This window comes from Pelophylax lessonae (assembly GCF_965119305.1).
Source record: "Pelophylax lessonae genome assembly, chromosome: 1".
NCBI lineage: Eukaryota > Metazoa > Chordata > Amphibia > Anura > Ranidae > Pelophylax > Pelophylax lessonae.
In genome coordinates, this window is record NC_138768.1 from 296,459,683 (window position 1) to 296,479,669 (window position 19,987).

The following is a 19,987-nucleotide window of genomic DNA, read 5'->3' on the forward strand; positions in this document are numbered from 1 at the left end:
CTTCCGTCGGGCCACTCTGCCATAAAGCCCCGACTGGTGGATGGCTGCAGTGATGGTGGACTTTCTACAACTTTCTCCCATCTCCTGACTGCATCTCTGGAGCTCAGCCACAGTGATCTTTGGGTTCTTCTTTACCTCTCTCACCAAGGCTCTTCTCCCCCGATAGCTCAGTTTGGCCGGACGGCCAGCTCTAGGAAGGGTTCTGGTCGTCCCTAACGTCTTCCATTTGAGGATTATGGAGGCCACTGTGCTCTTAGGAACCTTAAGTGCAGCAGAAATCTTTTTGTAACCTTGGCCAGATCTGTGCCTTGCCACAATTCTGTCTCTGAGCTCTTCAGGCAGTTCCTTTGACCTCATGATTCTCATTTGCTCTGACATGCATTGTGATCTGGAAGGTCTTATATAGACAGGTGTGTGGCTTTCCTAATCAAGTCCAATCAGTATAATCAAACACAGCTGGACTCAAATGAAGGTGTAGAACCATCTCAAGGATGATCAGAAGAAATGGAAAGCACCTGAGTTAAATATATGAGTGTCACAGCAAAGGGTCTGAATACTTAGGACCATGTGATATTTCAGTTTTTCTTTTTTAATAAATCTGCAACGATGTCAACAATTCTGTGTTTTTCTGTCAGTATGGGGAGCTGTGTGTACATTCATGAGGAAGAAGAATGAACTTAAATGATTTTAGCAAATGGTTGCAATATAACAAAGAGTGAAAAATTTAAGGGGGTCTGAATACTTTCCGTACCCACTGTACCTGGTAACACTTAGCAAACATGTAAAGAGAAGGCCAGGTAACAGCCTTACAAGTTTGATGTTGAATGGTCAGGAAACACTGACATACTTGGTGGAATTAGCCGTGACTGGGAAAGGAGGAACCTTGCCCTTTGCAGAAGAAATGGGTTCATAAATACAGTACCTTTAGAAATTGTGTTTCGAGAAGCAACCTGACCCTTACATTCCATGATGGTAAAAAACCTTCAGTATGCAGCCCCCCCTAATACTTGCCTAAATCGCCCAATCTCGATCTAGTGATGTGCACAAGACCCGAGGCTCTACCAGGTGTCTCTCTCCTGATTGGCTGAGAGGCAACAGCAGGAGCCATTTGCTCTTGCTGCTGTGAATCAAAGCCAGTAGGGCGGGAGCAGGGGTGGGTCTGAGCTGCACTCTCTGTGTCTTATGGACGCAGAGAACTGGCTCAGGAGTGAGCACACTGAGTGCCCACACAGCAAGAGGCTTGCTATGGGGGCACTCAGCAAGGCGGAGGGGCCCAGAGCACCGGCGGGGGACCCGAGAAGAGGAGGATCGGGGCTGCTCTGTGCAAAACCACTGCACAGAGCAGGGAAGTATAACATGCACTGAACAAAATTAAAAATGCAACACTTTTGTTTTTGCCCCCATTTTTCATGAGCTGAACTCAAAGATCGAATACTTTTTCTATGTACACAAAAGGCCTATTTCTCTCAAATACTGTTCACAAATCTGTCTAAATCTGTGTTAGTGAACACTTCTCCTTTGCCCAGATAATCCATCCACCTCACAGGCGTGGCATATCAAGATGCTGATTAGACAGCAAGATTATTGCACAGGTGTGCCTTAGGCTGGCCACAATAAAAGGCCACTCTAAAATGTGCAGTTTTATCACACAGCACAATGCTACAAATGTCGCAAGTTTTGACAGAGCATGCAATTGGCATGCTGACTGCAGGAATGTCCACCAGAGCTGTTGCCTGTGAGTTGAATGTTCATTTCTCTACCATAAGCTGTCTCCAAAGGCATTTCAGAGAATTTGGCAGTATATCCAACCATCCTCACAACCGCAGACAACATGTAACCACACCAGCCCAGGACCTCCACATCCAGCATCTTCACCTTCAAGATCGTCTGAGACCAGCCACCCGGAAAGCTGCTGCAACAATTGGTTTGCATAACCAAAGAATCTGTCAGAAACCGTCTCAGGGACGCTCATCTGCATGCTCGTTGTCCTCATCGGGGTCTCGAACTGACTACAGTTGGTCGTTGTACCCGACTTGAGTGGGCAAATGATCACATTCAATGGCGTCTGGCACTTTGGAGAGGTGTTTTCTTCATGGATGAATCCCGGTTTTCACTGTACAGGGCAGATGGCAGACAGCGTGTATGGCCTTGTGTGGGTGAGCGGTTTGCTGATGTCAAAGTTGAAGATCGAGTGGCCCATGGTGGTGGTGGGGTTATGGTATGGGCAGACGTATGTTATGGACAATGAACACAGGTGCATTTTATTGATAGCATTTTGAATTCCCAGAGAAACCGTGACAAGATCCTGAGGCCCATTGTTGTGCCAATCATCCACAACCATCACCGCATGTTGCAGCATGATAATGCATGGCCCCATGTTGCAAGGATCTCTACACAATTCCTGGAAGCTGAAAACATCCCAGTTCTTGCATGGCCAGCATACTCACAGGACATATCACCCATTGAGCATGTTTGGGATGCTCTGGATCGGCATATACGACAGTGTGTTCCAGGTCCTGCCAATATCCAGCAACTTTGCACATCCATTGAAGAGGAGTGGACCAACATTCCACAGGCCACAATCAAAAACCTGATCAACTCTATGTGAAGGAGATGCATTGCACTGCGTGAGGAAAATGGTGGTCACACCAGATACTGACTGGTTTTCGTGGCCTTTTATTGTGGTCAGCCTAAGGCACACCTGTGCAATACAATAATCATGCTGTCTAATCAGCATCTTGATATGCCACACCTGTGAGGTGGATGGATTATCTCAGCAAAAGAGAAGTGCTAACTAACCCAGATTTAGACAGATTTGTGAGCAATATGTGAGACAAATAGGCCTTTTGTGCACATAGAAAAAGTCTTTGATCTTTGAGTTCAGCTCATGAAAAATGGGGTCAAAAACAAGTGTTGCGTTTATAATTTTGTTCATTGTATTTGTTATTTTTTAATAACATTTTTTCGTTTACAATCACTTTAACCCCGATGACTAGGGCTTCAAAAGACATGCCGTCAAAGCCATAGACTGTAAACCAGCATGTAAGATCAACCCCGCAACAATAAATATGGTTGATCTGGGAAAGCCCATGGCACGTCTGCCAAGACATTTATGATGTCTGCATACCACATTAATCTTAGCAAGTAGGAGTGATGAGAATCACTGAAATTTTGTCCACCATTATCTTGCCCAACCAATTGCAGGGAAAACTGATCTTAAGCAGTCAACAGGACATCTACAGCAAATGCTTGAAGATCCCTTGTTAAGGGCTAAGTTCACCTTGTGTTTTTTTTTTTTTTTTGTTTTTTGTTTTTTTTCTAAATTCCAGCTTCCCTATGTACCAATATACCATTAATGTACCACTTTTGCAGAAAAAATAAAAAAAGCTTTTAATATGTCCAACCTTCCAGTTTATCGTGTAAAAAACCCTTCCATTACTTCCTGCTACCCGTCCCTCAAATTGGGAAAACAATTAAGACACAGGAAGGAGTTCACCAGCTGACCTCATTAGCACACACTGTGCACCTGCCCTCCCCCTCCAGGAGATTGCTCCTGCTCACCTCTGTGCTCATGCAATCATTATCAGTCTATATATTATTATCTGTTTTCACTAAATACACAACTAGTGATCAGTTTTTTTTGTTCTTTCATTTGGCTGTGTGTGCAGGAACTGCCACAGGCAATGCATTATGGGAGATGATCTACAGGAAGCGATGGAAGCAAAAAGCATTTTCTTGAATCCTACATAAACAGGTGAAACTTCAAAGCTGCTATAGATGAGGTAAGTGAGAGATAAGCACATTGGGATGGCTGAGGCTGAAATGACAATAGAAACGGCTCCTATTTATTATAAAAAGTAAAATTCTGCCCGAAAATGTTAACTTAGCCTTTACCCACTTCTATCGGAAGGTTTTCCCCCTTATTGACCATTTTTTGCGATTCGGCACTGCATTACTTTAACTGACAATTGCATGGTTGTGCGACGCTGTACCCCAATAAAAGTTATATCCTTTTTTATTCCCACAAATAGAGCTTTCTTTTGGTGGCATTTGATCACCACTGCAATTTTTATATTTTTGCGCTTTAACCACTTGCCGACTGCCTAACGCCGATCTACGTCGGCAGTCAGCCCCTCACAGGCAAAGTGACGTAGGTCTACGTTGCTTGCTTGTGAGGGTCTAGGGAGCGAGCGCGCGCCCCCGGAGGCGCGCTCCCGCTCCCGCGTGGTCACGGACCCCCCCGCGCGTGTGACCGGCGGACCCGATGTCCGCCGGCCACTCTGCAATCGGCGGGGGAGAGGGAGAAAGTCAGGCGGCTTGTGTAAACAAGCTGCCTGTCATTCTCCCCTGTGTATGGAGGATGATCATACGGTTCTACTATGTAGAACCGTTGATCACTCTCCATACATCTGAAGCCACAGCCAATCACAGTAGAAAGCACGCCCCTAGGGACACACACAGCCCCTCCCTCTCAAAAAAAGTTAACCCCTTCACTGCCAGTGTATTTTTACAGTAACAGTGCATATGTATAGCACTGATTACTGTAGAAATGTCACTGGTAACCCCAAAAGTGTCAAAAATGTCAGTCAAGGGTCCGATCTATCCGCCGCAATGTCGCAGTACCGCAAAAAAATCGCAGATCGCCGCCATCACGCGTTAAAAAAAAAAACAACAAAAATGACAAAAATCTTTCCCTTTGTTAGTAAACGCAATAACTTTTGCGCAAACCAATCAAAATACGCTTTTTGCGATTTTATTTTACCAAACATAGGTAGCATAAAACAAATTGGCCGAAAATGTTAAATTTTGATTTTTACATTTTTTGTTTGGGCAATTTCATATAAAAAATGTGAAAAATATTGTTATTTTTGCAAAATTGACGCTCTTTTTTTGTTTATAGCGCATGATCAAAAAATCGCACAGGTGATCAAATACCACCAAAAGAAAGCTCTGTTTGTGGGAAAAAAAGGACGCCAAATTCGTTTAGGTACAGCATCGCACGACCGTGCAATTGTCCGTTAAAGTCACGCAGTGCCGAATCGCAAAATACAAGGGGGTAAAATCTTCCGGGGCTTAAGTGGTTAAACAAAAAAAGAGTGACAATTTTGAAAAATAAAAAAACACAATATTTTCTACTTTATGCTATATAATATTCCCAATAAAAAAAAAAAATAGAAAATCAAAATTTTTCATCATTTTAGGCCAGTATGTATACTGCTACATATTTTTGGTAAAAAAAAATCCCAATAGGTATATATTGATTGGTTTGCGCAAAAGTTTTCACATCTACAAACTAGGGGAAACATTTATGTCATTTTTCACTAGTAATGGCAACAATCAGCGATTTATAGTGGGACTGCAACATTGCGGCGGACAGATCGGACATCTGACATTTTTGACACTTTTGGGGGGACCAGTGACATTACTACAGTAATCAGTGCTAAAAATATGCCCTGTTACTGTACTAATAACACTGGCAGGGAAGGGGTTAACACAAGTGGCGAGCAAAGGGTTAAATGTGTCAATAGGGGTGATTTCTAACTGTGTGGGGGATGGACTTATGGAATGAACACAAGGACCTGTGTTCCTAAATAGGAGGAACACAGAAGCCCTGTGTCCATTGCTGAGAGAACAGCGGTCTGCCGTGTTTACAACGGCAGACCGCCGTTCTGTCTTCACGGGGCGGCTGCCGGCCCCGCAGATCAGCTTCCCCTCTGGCGAATGGACAGGCGCGCATGCCTCTATGAGCGCTCCAGCAAAACGACGTACGGGTACGTCGTTTCTTTTGAACCTACCGACCTGCCGTCGTATATGTACGCCGGCTGGTCGCCAAGTGGTTAAACACAAAAACCCTGACTAGTCTATTGTTGAATATGAATGCCAAGAAATCCACATCTGGACTCTCCCAGTGTAGACTATCTCTGTAAACATCTCCACGTTAGGAGACGTTCTAGATTCAGATGCTGATGACAGAGAGTCCACCTCCCAATTTTACACAGTAGAAGTGTGGAACAAAGTCCATGGGAGAGATCTTCACAGAGATACAGGAAGGCACATCCATTACCTAAAGACACTAGCTAAAAACTGAGGCTTAGCTGGGCTAGAAGGGGATTCCTGACTTTTTTTTGCCAATGTCCATTTACCTGAAGGTGGTTGCAAAACCCAAACAAATAATGCATATCTCTAAGTCCTCTGTATCATAGGATGTACAATAAAGAAACATTTATTAAAGAAAACTATCTGGCGCATACTTACACCCATAGAAGGCTCTTGAGACAATCTGATACTTCATATTGTCACACAACATTTTGAGAGGAGCCCTAGAAAGACATTAAAATAAGTTACTTTCAGCAACAAAAAAGATGGTGGAGAAGGGCCATTAAATACAGGATGTGTGTCAGCATATCAGGGAATACAATCTGGATATGGCAGGTTAGGTATGTATTCCTACATCACATTCTGTTAAATATGTTGGACTCATACATACACAATGCAAAGTTGTCAAGCCATGGCATTCCCCCATGTGCAAGAGTGATCGCAACCTGCAGGCAGCTGTACTGTACCTAATATCACCTTATCCTGGACTAGTAGCTACTCTCAGTCCATCTGCCCCTTCTTACGCTATTATTAATCCAAGTATGACCTCTAGAGTGTCTCGAAAAAGGTGTTTTTCCGGTTTTGTTACACTAAAGCCTGGAATTAAAATGGATTTTAGCTTTGTAGCATCTGATATACACAACATGCCTAGGACTTTGAAAATGCGAAATATTTTTATGGTGAGAAAAGCAATAAATACACAAAGAAACCGAAATCTTGAGTGCGCAAAAGTATTCCCCCGACTGGAGAGAGCATCTCCGGCAACTTTGAGGGGTGTTCGCAGCCATTTTTTGAACTCTTCATCTTAAATTAGATGAGTCTTTTCCAGAGAGGGTAGTCGTTTAAAGGAATAGTCCCAAATATTCAACCAATCGTCCCCGTCAAGGTCAAGTATAGGTATGGGCTCTGTGTTCGAGTCGAACATCAGCTGTTGGTGTGTTCGCTGAATACACAAACAAATGGGGTGTTCGGCGGGAAGTTCGCCTGTGGATGAGCGCCCCATAATGCACTGCGCTGTTGCAGTGCACTGATTGCTGATGATTGGCCAAAGCATGCACCTGACCTGTATGCTTTGGCCAATCACAGCACGATGTCCTGTCAGAGCCATGATTGGCCAAAGACAGGGTAATTAAAAATGGGTGTACTTGCGCATTGCTATGTTGTGCTATTAAGTGCTATAAGAGTACAAAACTAAAAACTTACAAAGCAGATCTCTCACATCTATACACACTCTCTAAACGTGTATCATTGTGAAAACTGATATTAAAAAGTGGTGCCACACTCTTAAATGCTAATGTGCTAGTATCCCTTTAAATCTGTTTGCATAGCAATTTTCAGAATCAGCATATCATATTAAACCATATATACCATAAACAAAACAAACAATGCTTTAGTCCATAAAGTGTCCTTTGGTATGAATTTGCTTGTATATGCTCAATCTTTTATAAAAAACAGGCTTGTGTTCACATATCCAAATGAATGCTTCCTTAATTAGTGTTCACCACTATGTGCTCCAATACTCCACATACATTAGTGATAATCCCCTCATCCGATGTGCCCTCACCTGGGGGATAAGACCAACCAATGGTCTATATGTGCTTTTGTCCCTCTTTGGGGATCTGTTTTATACTCTTTCACTCCTTTGGTGGCAATCTTGAATTTAGAATCCTCCTTCTCTTACACTCTCCATACGCCCAAATCATAAAGAGAGAAAGCTGGACATAGTGCTTTATCTTTAAAAAAAAAAACTGGTTTATTAAACACTAAATATAAAAACACTCATATTTTCCTAGTGCTTAGAGTGCACCAAACTGTCAAAAGCATTCAGTCCTCACAGTGCGGGTATAGGACAATCAGACAGTATTTCCACGGTATGCTAACAATGCGGGCCTCAGCGTGATGACAGATTGGCCCCTCCCCCCAGTCCACGCCCCACACTATATAATGCTGCTGCTTACACGGCAGCCGTGCATAGTGTCTGACAATAGAGATTAGGCAGGTAATGGATAGTGAGTTCAGTCAGTGTAGTGTACAGGCATACTCCACGTTTAAAATGTATGGATATGTTGTAGTCCTGGGTCCCCTCTTGGTGCTCCCCAAGTTTGGTGTCCCTGTCACTTATATTTCGGGAGCAGTGCCATGCCAAGAAGAGGAGCTGTGCCATGCCAAGCTGACCAATATTTCCCATAGACACCAATGTTAAAGACCAGGAGCAGTGCCATGCCAAGCTGACCAATATTTCCCATAGACACCAATGTTAAAGATCGGGAGCAGTGCGATGTCAAGCTGACCGAGATTTCCCATAGACACCAATGAGCACCGAAAGCTGAAAACTGGTCTGGGCAGGAAGGGGGTGAAAGTGCCCTGTATTTAAGTGTTAAAGGGAACCCTATAACAGAATTTAAAAGAAAAACAGCGTGGGGTCCCCCCAAGAATCTATACCAGGCCCTTTGGATCTGGTATAGATTTTAAGGGGAACTCCACGCCTTAATTAACAAAAAACAAACAGTGTGGGGTCCCCCCAAAGATCCATACCAGACCCTTATCCGAGCATGCAGCCCTCCTGAACCATACTAGGCCGTTTGCCTTTAACATGGGGAGGGTGCTGTGGGGACAAGGGTCTCTTGCCGACTGCCCTGGGCTGTGGTTGCTGGGGTGTGTGGGTGGGGGGCTTATCGGAATCTGGAAGCCCCCCCATGTGAATGGATATCGGGTACATAATACCCCTAGCCATTCCCCAAAAGAGTGTACAAAAGTAAAAACACAGAACACAGATTTTGACAAATCCTTATTAAAAAGAAAAAAAAATAGTGTCTCTCAATGTAAATCCATCGTCAATCACAATGCTCGCAGGACCCGAAAAATAGAAAAAAATTAAAATCGCTTCGCCTCTTCTGAGACTACCCGCCGTATGCCGATCTTCAGCTTTGACAGTTCTTTTATAGGCAAGGGGCGGGGCCACCCGGTTACCTCACCGTGACATCATGTGAAGACAGAAGGGGCGGTGCCACCGGGTGACATAACCGGGTGGCCCCGCCCCTTGCCTATAAAAGAGCTGTCAAAGCTGAAGATCAGGCAGACGGCGGGTAGCCTCTAACTAAGCAAAGTGCTTTTCATTTTTTTCTATTTTTTGGGTCTGGCAGGAGTCATGACTGACGATGGATACTATTTTTTTCTTTTTAATAAAGGACTTATCAAAACCTGTGTTCTGTGGTTTTTACTTTCTTACACTTTCTTGGTGAATGGGTATGGGTACAATGTACCCGATATACATTCACATGGGGGGGGGGGTCGGGATCTGGGGGCCCCCTTATTAAAGGGGTCTTCCAGATTCCGAGCCGGCAATACATTACAGCCAAGCAAGTTAAAATTACATTTTTTTATTTAGAAATGTCAGTATTGCTGCAGCAGGCTCCATACTTCGTACAGATGCGCAACTTTTCAGGTACATTAAGGGGACCCCCCAGGCACGATATTTAAATCAATTTTACAGTTTTATTGTTTTACTTTAAGCATTAATAAAATCCCTGCTCCTGTAAAAACTATCTTTTTTAATTTTTTTTTTTCATTGATCCTTTTTTTTGGCAATAACTTGCATATAAGCCTTTAAAATGAGGACTTTTTTCATGTTGCTGTCCCATAGACTTTAATAGAGTATGCATGTTCGCTCGAACTTTTTGCCTGTTCGAGATGTTCTGGTGCAAACCGAACAGGGGGGTGTTCAGCCCATCACTAGTCGGGTATGTCAGCCAGCCAGCCATTTACAACAAAGGGAGGTCAAGTCCGTAAGACTAACCATACATAAGTGATTACAGTGCATCCGGAAAGTATTCACAGCACTTACATTTTTACACACTTTATGTTACAGCCTTATTCCAAAATGGATAACGTATTATTTTCCTCAAAATTCTACAAACAATACCCCATATTGACAACATGAAAGAAGTTTGTTTGAAATCTTTGCAAATGTATTAAAAATAAAAAATCACATGTACATAACTATTTACCACCTTTGCCATGACACTCAAAATTGAGCTCAGATGCATCCTGTTTGGAGCCTACCTGTGGTGAATTCAGTTGATTGGACATGATTTGGAAAGGTACACCTGTCGATATAAGGTGCCACAGCTGCCAGTGCATGTCAAAGCACAAAGCAAGCCATGAAGTCCAAGGAAATTGTCTGTAGACCCCCGAGACAGGATTGTATCGAGGCACAGATCTGTGGAAGGGTACAGGAACATTTCTGCAGCATTGAAGTCTGTCCCAATGAGTAGTGGCCTCCATCAAACGTAAGTTTGGAACCACCAGGACTCTTCCTATAACGGGCCGCCCTGCCAAACTGAGTGGTCGGGGGAGGAGGGCTTTAGGGAGGTGACCAAGAACCCGATGGTCACTCTGACAGAGCTCCAGCATTTCTCTGTGGAGAGATGAGAAACTTTCAGAAGAACAACCATCTCTGCAGCACCAATCAGGCCTGTATGGTAGAGTGGACAGACAGAAACCACTCCTCAGGAAAAGGCACATGACAGCCAGCCTGGAGTTTGCCAAAAGGCACCTAAAGCACTCTCAGAACATCCATGAGAAACAAAATTCTCTGGTCTGATAAAACAAAGATTGAACTCTTTGGCCTGAATAGCAAGCGTCATGTCTGGAGGAAACCAGGCACTGGTCATCACCTGGTCAATACCATCCCTACAGTGAAGCATGGTGGTGGCAGCATCATGCTGTGGGGATGTTTTTAAGAGGCAGGAACTAGTCAGGATCAAGGGAAAGATGAATGCAGCAATGTGCAGAGACATCCTTGACAAAAAACCTGCTCCAGAGCACTCTGGAACTCTGACTGGGGCGAAGGTTAATCTTCCAACAGGACAACAACCGTAAGCACACAGCCAAGTTAACAAAGAAGTGGCTATGAGACAACTCTGTGAATGTCCTTAAGTGGCCCAGCCAGAGCCCAGACTTCTCTGGAGAGATCTGAAAATGGCTGTGCACCGACGCTTCCCATCCAACATGATGGAGCTTGAGAGGTCCTGCAAAAAAGAATGGGAGAAACTGCCCAAAAATATGTGTGCCAAGCTTGTAGCATCATACTCAAAAAGACTTGAGGCTGTAACTGGTACCAAAGGTGCTTCAACAAAGTATTGAGTAAAGGCTGTGAATACTTGTGTACATGTGATTTTTTTTTCCATTTTTTATTTTTAATAAATTTGCAAAGATTTCAAACAAACTCCTTTAACATTGTCATTGGGATATATACAGTGGGGATCGAAAGTTTGGGCACCCCAAGTAAAAATTTGTATTAATGTGCATAAAGAAGCCAAGGAAAGATGGAAAAATCTCCAAAAGGCATCGAATTACAGATTAGACATTCTTATAATATGTCAACAAAGGTTAGATTTTATTTCCATCATTTACACTTTCAAAATAACAGAAAACAAAAAAAATGGCATCTGCAAAAGTTTAGGCACCCTGCAGAGTTAATATCTTGTACTGCCCCCTTTGGCAAGTATCACAGCTTGTAAACACTTTTTGTAGCCAGCCAAGAGTCTTTCAATTCTTGTTTGAGGTATCTTTGCCCATTCTTCCTTACAAAAGTCTTCCAGTTCTTTGAGATTTCTGGGCTGTCTGTCACGCACTGCTCTTTTAAGCTCTATCCATAGATTTTCAATTATGTTATGGTCAGGAGATTGTGAAGACCATGGCAAAACCTTCAGTTTACGCCTCTTGATGTAATCTCCCGTGGATTTAGAGGTGTGTTTAGGATCATTATCCATTTGTAGAAGCCATCCTCTCTTTAACTTCAGCTTTTTCACAGATGGCATCAAGTTACCATCCAAAATTTGCTGAAATTTTATTGAATCCATTTTTCCTTCTACTCGTGAGATGTTCCCTGTGTTACTGGCTGCAATACAACCCTAAAGCATGATTGATCCACCCCCATGCTTAACAGTTGGACAGAGGTTCTTTTCATTAAATTCTGTGCCCCTTCTTCTCCAAACGTACCTTTGCTCTTTCCGGCCAAAAAGTTAAATTTTAACCTCATCGGTCCACAGAACTTGTTTCCAAAATGCATCAGGCTTGTCTATATGTTCATTTGCAAAGTTCAAACGCTGATTTTTGTGGTGAGGACGTAGAAGAGGTTTTCTTCTGAGGACTCTTCCATGAAGACCATATTTGTACAAGTATCTCTTTATAGTGGAATAGTGTACCACAACTCCAGTGTCTGCCAGATCTTTCTGGAGGGATCGTGCAGTCAAACATGGGTTTTGAATTGTTTTTCTCACAATCCTGAGAGCTGTGCTGTCTGATATTTTTGTTGGTCTTCCAGATCTTGCTTTAACTTCCACTGTTCCTGATGACTGCCATTTCTTAATAACATTCCGAACAGAGGATATTGACATCTGAAAACGCTTTGCTATCTTCTTATAGCCTTCTCCAGCTTGGTGAGCGTCAACTATTTTCAGTTTCAGTTTTCTAGACAACTGCTTAGAAGATCCCATGGTGCTGATTGTTGGGGCAAGGTCAGATGAGTCTGGGCATTTAAAACCTTTGAGATTGACATCACCTGGTCTTCCCAGACGAAGATTGAGAACAATCCATGACACTGGCAGGTCTCAGCCTTCCAAAGGGGGCAGTGCATGCTATAAATTCTGCAGGGTGCCCAAACTTTTGCAGATGCCATTTTTTTGTTTTCTGTAATTTTGAAAGTGTCAATGATGGAAATAAAATCTAACTTTTGTTACATATTACAAGAATGTCTAATCTGTAATTTGATGTCTTTTGGAGATGTTTCCATCTTTCCTTGGCTTCTTTATGCACATTAATACAAATTTTTACCTGGGGTGCCCAAACTTTCGATCCCCACTGTATCCAATGATATACCCAATATATGGGATATTGTTTGTAGAATTTTGAAGAAAATAATGAATTAAATTTATTTTGGAATAAGGCTGTATCATAACAAAACATGAAAAAAGTGAAGCGCTGTGAAAACTTTCCAGTTGAACTGTATATTAAACAGTTTGGTTTTGCTGAAAATTGTGAACGTAGAATTCCCTCAAGGTCTGACATGGAGAGGACCACAGGTGAATGAGAAAATAGGCTACTAAAAGCATAAGGTAATTGCCAGTAAAAGAATATATATTATATATATATATATATATATATATATATCTATATATATATATATCTATATATATATCTATATATATATATATATATATATATATATATACACACACACAGTATCTCACAAAAGTGGGTACACCTCTCACATTTTTGTAAATATTTTAATATATATTTTCACGTGACAACACTGAAGAAATTACACTTTGCTACAATGTAAAGTAGTTAGTGTACAGCTTGTACAACAGTGTAAATTTGCTGTCCCCTCAAAATACATCAACACAAAGCCTTTAATGTCTAAACCAATAGCAACAAAAGTGAGTATACACCTAAGTGAAAATGTCCAAATTGGGCCCAATTAGCCACCCCCCTGATGTCATGTGACTCGTTAGTGTTACAAGGTCTCAGGTGTGAATGGGGAGCAGGTGTGTTAAATTTGGTGTTATAGCTCTCACTCTCTCATACTGGTCATTGGAAGTTCAACATGGCACCTCATGGCAAAAAACTCTCTGAGGATCTGAAAAAAAATCTGTTGTTCTACATGAAGATGGCCTAGGCTATAAGAAGATTGCCAAGACCCTAAAACTGAGTTGCAGCATGGTGGCCAACACCATACAGTGGTTTAACAGGACAGGTTCCACTCAGAACTGGCATTGCCATGGTCGACCATAGAAGTTGAGTGCACGTGCTCAGCATCATATCCAGAGGTTTTCTTTGGGAAATAGACGTATGAGTGCTGCCAGTATTGCTGCAGAGGTTGAAGGGGTGGGGGGTCAGCCTGTCAGTGCTCAGACCATACGCTGCACACTGCATCAAATTGGTCTGCATGGCTGTCATCCCAGAAGGAAGCCTCTTCTAAAGGTGATGCACAAGTAAGCCCGCAAACAGTTTGCTAAAGACAAGCAGACTAATGACATGGATTACTGAAACCATGTCCTGTGGTCTGATGAGACTAAAATAAACTTATTTGGTTCAGATGGTGTCAAGCGTGTGTGGCAGCAACCAGGTGAGGAGTACAAAGACAAGTGTGTCTTCCCTACAGGAAGCATGGTAAAGGTAATTAACTGGCCAAGCATTTCTCCAGACCTAAACCCAACTGAGCATCTGTGGGGTATTCTCAAACGGAAGGTGGAGGAGCGGAAGGTCTCTAACATCAACCAGCCCTGTGATGTCGTCATGGAGGAGTGGAAGAGGACTCCAGTGGAGAGGAAACACAAGCGCTATCTGAGTGTAGCACATCAAGCAATTTATTGAACAAGGTAAACAGGTACTCACAATTGGATATGAGTTGAAGCATATATGGCACTATATAGCATGTCTCCCTGTGGGAAGGATAGGATCAGGATGGCATCGGCAGCTGTGGCTGGCGTGGATGTAGCCGATAGAAAGGGGGAATGGTCTGACACTAGCAATTGTGTGCACCTCCATCCCTAATTCAATTGCAAAAAAAAAAGGAGTGCCCAGATGGGACTTTGAATGAGGTGCACACAATAGTCACTTCTATGAAATAATGAATGTATTTGTTTATTATAAAAACATAACTGAATATGAACCGACAAGTAACGGATGTCAGATATTAATACAAAACATGATCAACATGGCAGGATTACAGAGCAACATACATATGAAGCAATAAACTTAGTATATAGCTTAAATTGAGTAAAAACATACAATAAAAGTATAATGGTTAATACAGGCTTACATATTTATTTACTCTTGATGAGTAGGCCAACAGACCCACGAAACGCGTCGAGCTTTATACAAGATATTCTGTTGAGTTTTAATCCAAGACATTCTACTCATGTATTACTGCTACATATGCCTTGCACTGATGCTCATTGGCCTGTGCATTAACCATCATACCTTTATTGTATGTTTTTACTCAATTTAAGCTATATACTAAGTTTATTGCTTCATATGTATGTTGCTCTGTAATCCTGTCATGTTGATCATGTTTTGTATTAATATCTGACATCTGTTACTTGTCGGTACTTGTTCATATTCAGTTATGTTTTTATAATAAACAAATACATTCATTATTTCATAGAAGTGACTATTGTGTGCACCTTATTCAAAGTCCCATCTGGGCACTTTTTTTTTTGCAATGGATGTAGCCGATGGCTGTCAGAACTTCCAATGGTCAGTGGTGAGTCCGCGCGGCTATCCGTGACTTCTACTTCTGGGTGCAGGGGGGTTGCCAAGGTGACGCGTTTGCGCTCTTTCTTCAGGCCTATCTGTGCCATATCAGTAGCAGGCTTAAATAGGACTGGAGTGGCGTCCACTGCGTCCTAAGGTCCAGACTTACAGTGGCCGTCTCCAGTGCTAAAGGGAACTAACAACTATGGATAGTATTGCATAAAAAATGGGGATATTAAAAACATTTGGAAAACTCAGAATGCATATTACCAAACTTATGTTGAACATGTATACAAATGTGTGTGTAAGGACATATAAACCATGTGTAAAATTAATAAAAGGCATATATGGAGACAATTTGTTTCTTTTAAATATATAAAAGTGTTTAAAAAACATCTCAGCTGCAGACAATTACTCGTGAGTGTGGATAAGACTTTTCGGATGAGATTATGGTGGAGGAAATGGTGATAAAAAGTAAAAAATAATAAATAACAAATAGTAAATAAATAAGAATAAAAATAAAAAAGATGAAAAGCTGAAAATAAAAATAAAAATAATAATAAAAATAAAAATTAAAAAATGAGAACAGAAAATAAAGAAAACAGGGATAAAAATAATGATAAAAATAAGAATGAAAAAAAGAATGAAAAAATAAAAAATAAAAATAAGAATAAAGATACAAACAAACAAAGATAAAAATGAAATAAAAATAAAGAGAAAATAAAAATATATATATATATATATATATATATATATATATATATATAAAAAATGAAAATGTGAGAATATTCAAAAAAGGGGATTAGAATAATGTATTGGTTTCAATTTCCTCATTCAACCCCCGGGGACCAAAGTATTAAGGGAATTAATCCAATAAGTTTCCCTCTGGCAGAGACGTTTAAAACGTTCTGTCGGTGGGAACGTGTTTGGAATGGATTCAATAATCCACACCTTGGGACCCGAGGAAGATTTTTGATGGTGTTGTAAGAAATGTTGGGGAACGCTCTGCTTACCATCACCACCTTCAACAAAGCGCCGCTGTTCCCCGAACCTCAAGGTGCGGACGGTCCTACCCACATAATGTAGGCCACAGGGGCAAGATAGGCAGTATATTACAAACTCTGTGGAACACTTGAAAAAATTCCTAAATGGGTAGGTACGGTGTTTGACCACAAGCTCTTTTTGGCCATGAGTGACATGTTCCTGGCTTTCCTGTAAGCTATTTTGGGTTTAGGAGGTAATACAAATTTGAGGTGCGGATCTTCCATAAGTATTGGCCAATGCTTGGTCAGCACTTGTTCCATTTTTTTTTTATTTAGCGTGTAACTGTGTCACCAACCGAGGTACACTTTCTGATTTATCCTGTATTTCTATTTTTGTCTGTTTTGGGCCCGCTAGATATGTGGTGTGTGTCTCGTCCAAAAGGGATTCAGGAAATTTTTGTCGATTAATTTTTGTTTAAGTCCAGCACTTTGTTCCTTATAATCCTTCTCATTAGTGCAATTTCTTTGCAAACGGCAATACTGGCTCTTTGGGATATTTTGAATCCATCTAGGATGGTGGCAGTTTCTGAAGTGCAAAAAATAATTGCCAGCTGTAGGTTTCGTGTAATTTCTGGCTTGTATAGTGCCATTTTCTAGGTAAAGCATAAGATCAAGAAAGGCTAATTGAACTGAATCGTGTACTAAAGAAAAAGTGAGACCATATGTGTTATTATTGCAATGTTTAACACATTCTATGAACATGGCTCTGAGCCATCCTAGATGACAATAATGTCATCGATATACCTCCCATAGAATACAATATGGGAGGTATGGGGATTGTTATGCCAGATGTGGATCGCTTCCCAGAGACCCATTGTCAGATTGGCGTAGCTAGGGGAAAAATTTGCCCCATAACTGTGCCATTGACCTGTAAGTAGAATTCACCATCAAATTCGAAATAATTATGATTTAGGCCATGGGTGTCCAACCTTTAGGCTTCTCTGGGCCACATTGAGTGTACAGAAATTTTCTCGGGCGGCATATAAAATATATACTATAAATAAGGTATATTATGTAAGTAATAAAACGCCGCCACGTCCTTCCCGCGATGCCCCCCCCCCCCCCCGCACTAATTTAACACAACTAGAGGATGATCAAATGAAATGGAATCAGTATACAGAGGGTTACTTCTCCTTAGAGATATTAAAGAAACACTCTAACCACCATGACCACTTCAGTGATTTCATGTGGTCATGGTGATAGGAGTCAGAAACACTGCACATGCTGGGATATTTACAGTTATGTGCTGGGGGCTAGTTGGACCCCTAGCATATATGATTTAGGCAGCCAGAAAATGTATTGCCCTTATTTATACATGTATGAACAAGGACTTGACATATTATGGCAAAACACAACTGGTTATTAAAAAACACATTGCAACAATTTACACATGCTAATGCACATACTTTTCTACTTGTTTTGCAGACTGCTGGCGGTTACTGCTGGCGGTTACTTCTGGTGCGGTTACTGCTGGTCATGCAGGTAATGCTGGTCATGACGTTGGGTACTGCTGGAGGAAGCAGCAGCTGCAATAGAGAGCAGAGCCACAGCTTCCTGTAACAGGTGGAGTGAATTTCATATCACTGCCTGTGACAGAGCTGGAACTATACAGGAAGCAGCGGCTCTGTCACTGACTGACAAGTCTCCCGCGGCAGCCGGGGGAATCGCATGGCACTTGCAGCCTAGTGCATGCCCATCCAATGTAGCCTAAACAGTGCCATCCAATGCAGCTTCACCAGTGCGTGCCCATCCAATGCAGCCTAATCAGTGCCTATCCAATGCAGCCTCACAAGTGCATGCCTATCCAAGGCAGCCTGATCAGTGTCCATCCAATGCAGCCTGATCAGTGCCCATCCAATGCAGCCTCACAAGTGCATGCCCATCCAATGCAGCCTGATCAGTGTCCATTCAATATAGCCTCACCAGTGCATGCCCATCCAATGCAGTCTGCAATGAAGAGAGAGGAGAGCAACTGAATTACACAGAGCGGGGATCTCCCGCTTATCCGGCGACCAGTGTCATACGAAGTCCTGCCTCCTGGACCGGCTCCAATTATAGTAGTCACCAATGTGCTGTCTATCATAGGAGCTGGTCCAGGAATCGGGCTTCGTATGACAGCAGCCCCTGGGTAAGCAGGAGATCCCCTATCTGATTTTAATCTGGCAGCGCTCCCCCTTCCCTCCCCTCTGAGGCAGCCTCTGCCTACAGTTAGTTGGAAGCCTGTGGCTTTGCCCCTGACTCACTTCCTCCCCAACAAAAACATAATAATTGTCAGGGGGCAGTGGGCCACATTGCCTGCAGTTCCGGGCCGCAGGTTGGACATGCCTGATTTAGGCAAAACTTGGTCGCATCCATTATATAAATCCTGTATAATAATAATAATAATAATAATAATAATTATAAACTGTACCTGTTGTGGATTTAGTGTTTGACCTTTCATAAGGAATTCGGAGACCGCTCTGAGTCCTATATGGTGAGGGGTGGATGTATATAATGAATTTACATCTAAGGAAGTCCACAAGTATGTGGGTTCCCATGTTAATGTTCCAGTTGTTCCAGAAGATGAACTCCATCCCAAATGTATGAGAGCAGGCCTTGTGCCAGTGGCTGTAGAAACTGGTCAAAATATTGAGAAAACGGATTGGTGATGCTGTCCATGGCGGCTACTATGGGTCTTCCGGGTGGATTGTTTTTATCTTTATGTATTCATGTTCTTTGCACCAGTATAATGTCCCTTGTTAAAGAGGAATCCAGTGGCAACCTGTAAATCACTGGTGAACGCCATGCTCAAGAGAGGCAGTGCTGGAAAATAATGATGGCCACACAAAATATTGTCACTTTGGGCCCAATTTGGACATTGTCAATTAGAGGCGTACTCACTTTTGTTGCCAGCGGTTAAAACATTAATGGCTGTGTGTTGAGTTATTTTGATGGGACAGCAAAGTTACACTGTTATACAAGCTGTACACTCACTACTTTACATTGCAGCAAAGTGTCATTTCTTCAGTGTTGTCACATGAAAAGATATAATAAAATATTTACAAAAATGTGAGGGGTGTACTCACTTTTGTGAGATATTGTGTATATATATATATATATATATATATATATATATATACATATTGTGTAGGAAGACTAAATATTTTATTAACATTAGGCCCTGATAATGCCAGTGTACTCAGCAGTGGTAATTTACCACTGCTTCACTGCCTAATAAATGGGCACCAGAGTGTTTCTGTGATTTTCTTGTACTGTAATCTCGCTATGTCTCACGAGATTACAGGCAGCCCATTCACTTTTACATGGATCTCGGCAGTTTTCAGAGGAAAAACTTCTCCTCTGTTCTGAACTGTCAAACAGTGAACTGAGAAAAAAATTCTCAGTTTGATAAACGTACATCTAAAAAAACGGTTTTTATTTTGGGTAACTCGCTAGGGACACCCTATTAGATAGGAACTGCTATGCATTTAGTTAGTGGTTTAGACGATCAGATATTTTGTTTGTTTTATGCTATGAGCATACTGTACAAAGCCCTCTTTGAAACTGTGTTTTCTGCCTTGGTGACAAAAGTCTGCTTAGACTGTTCC

General features: G+C 41.9%; 1 protein-coding gene across 1 annotated transcript in view; it reads right to left on the minus strand.

Annotated features, from left to right (window-relative positions):
- Window positions 1-19,987, minus strand: part of SGSM1 (small G protein signaling modulator 1) — a 458,328-nt gene that overhangs the window by 81,493 nt on the left and 356,848 nt on the right. Inside the window, exon 14 of the mRNA XM_082258183.1 lies at window positions 6,256-6,320. Within this exon, the coding sequence (XP_082114309.1) occupies window positions 6,256-6,320 (65 nt within the window). The remainder of the gene's footprint in view (window positions 1-6,255; window positions 6,321-19,987) is intronic.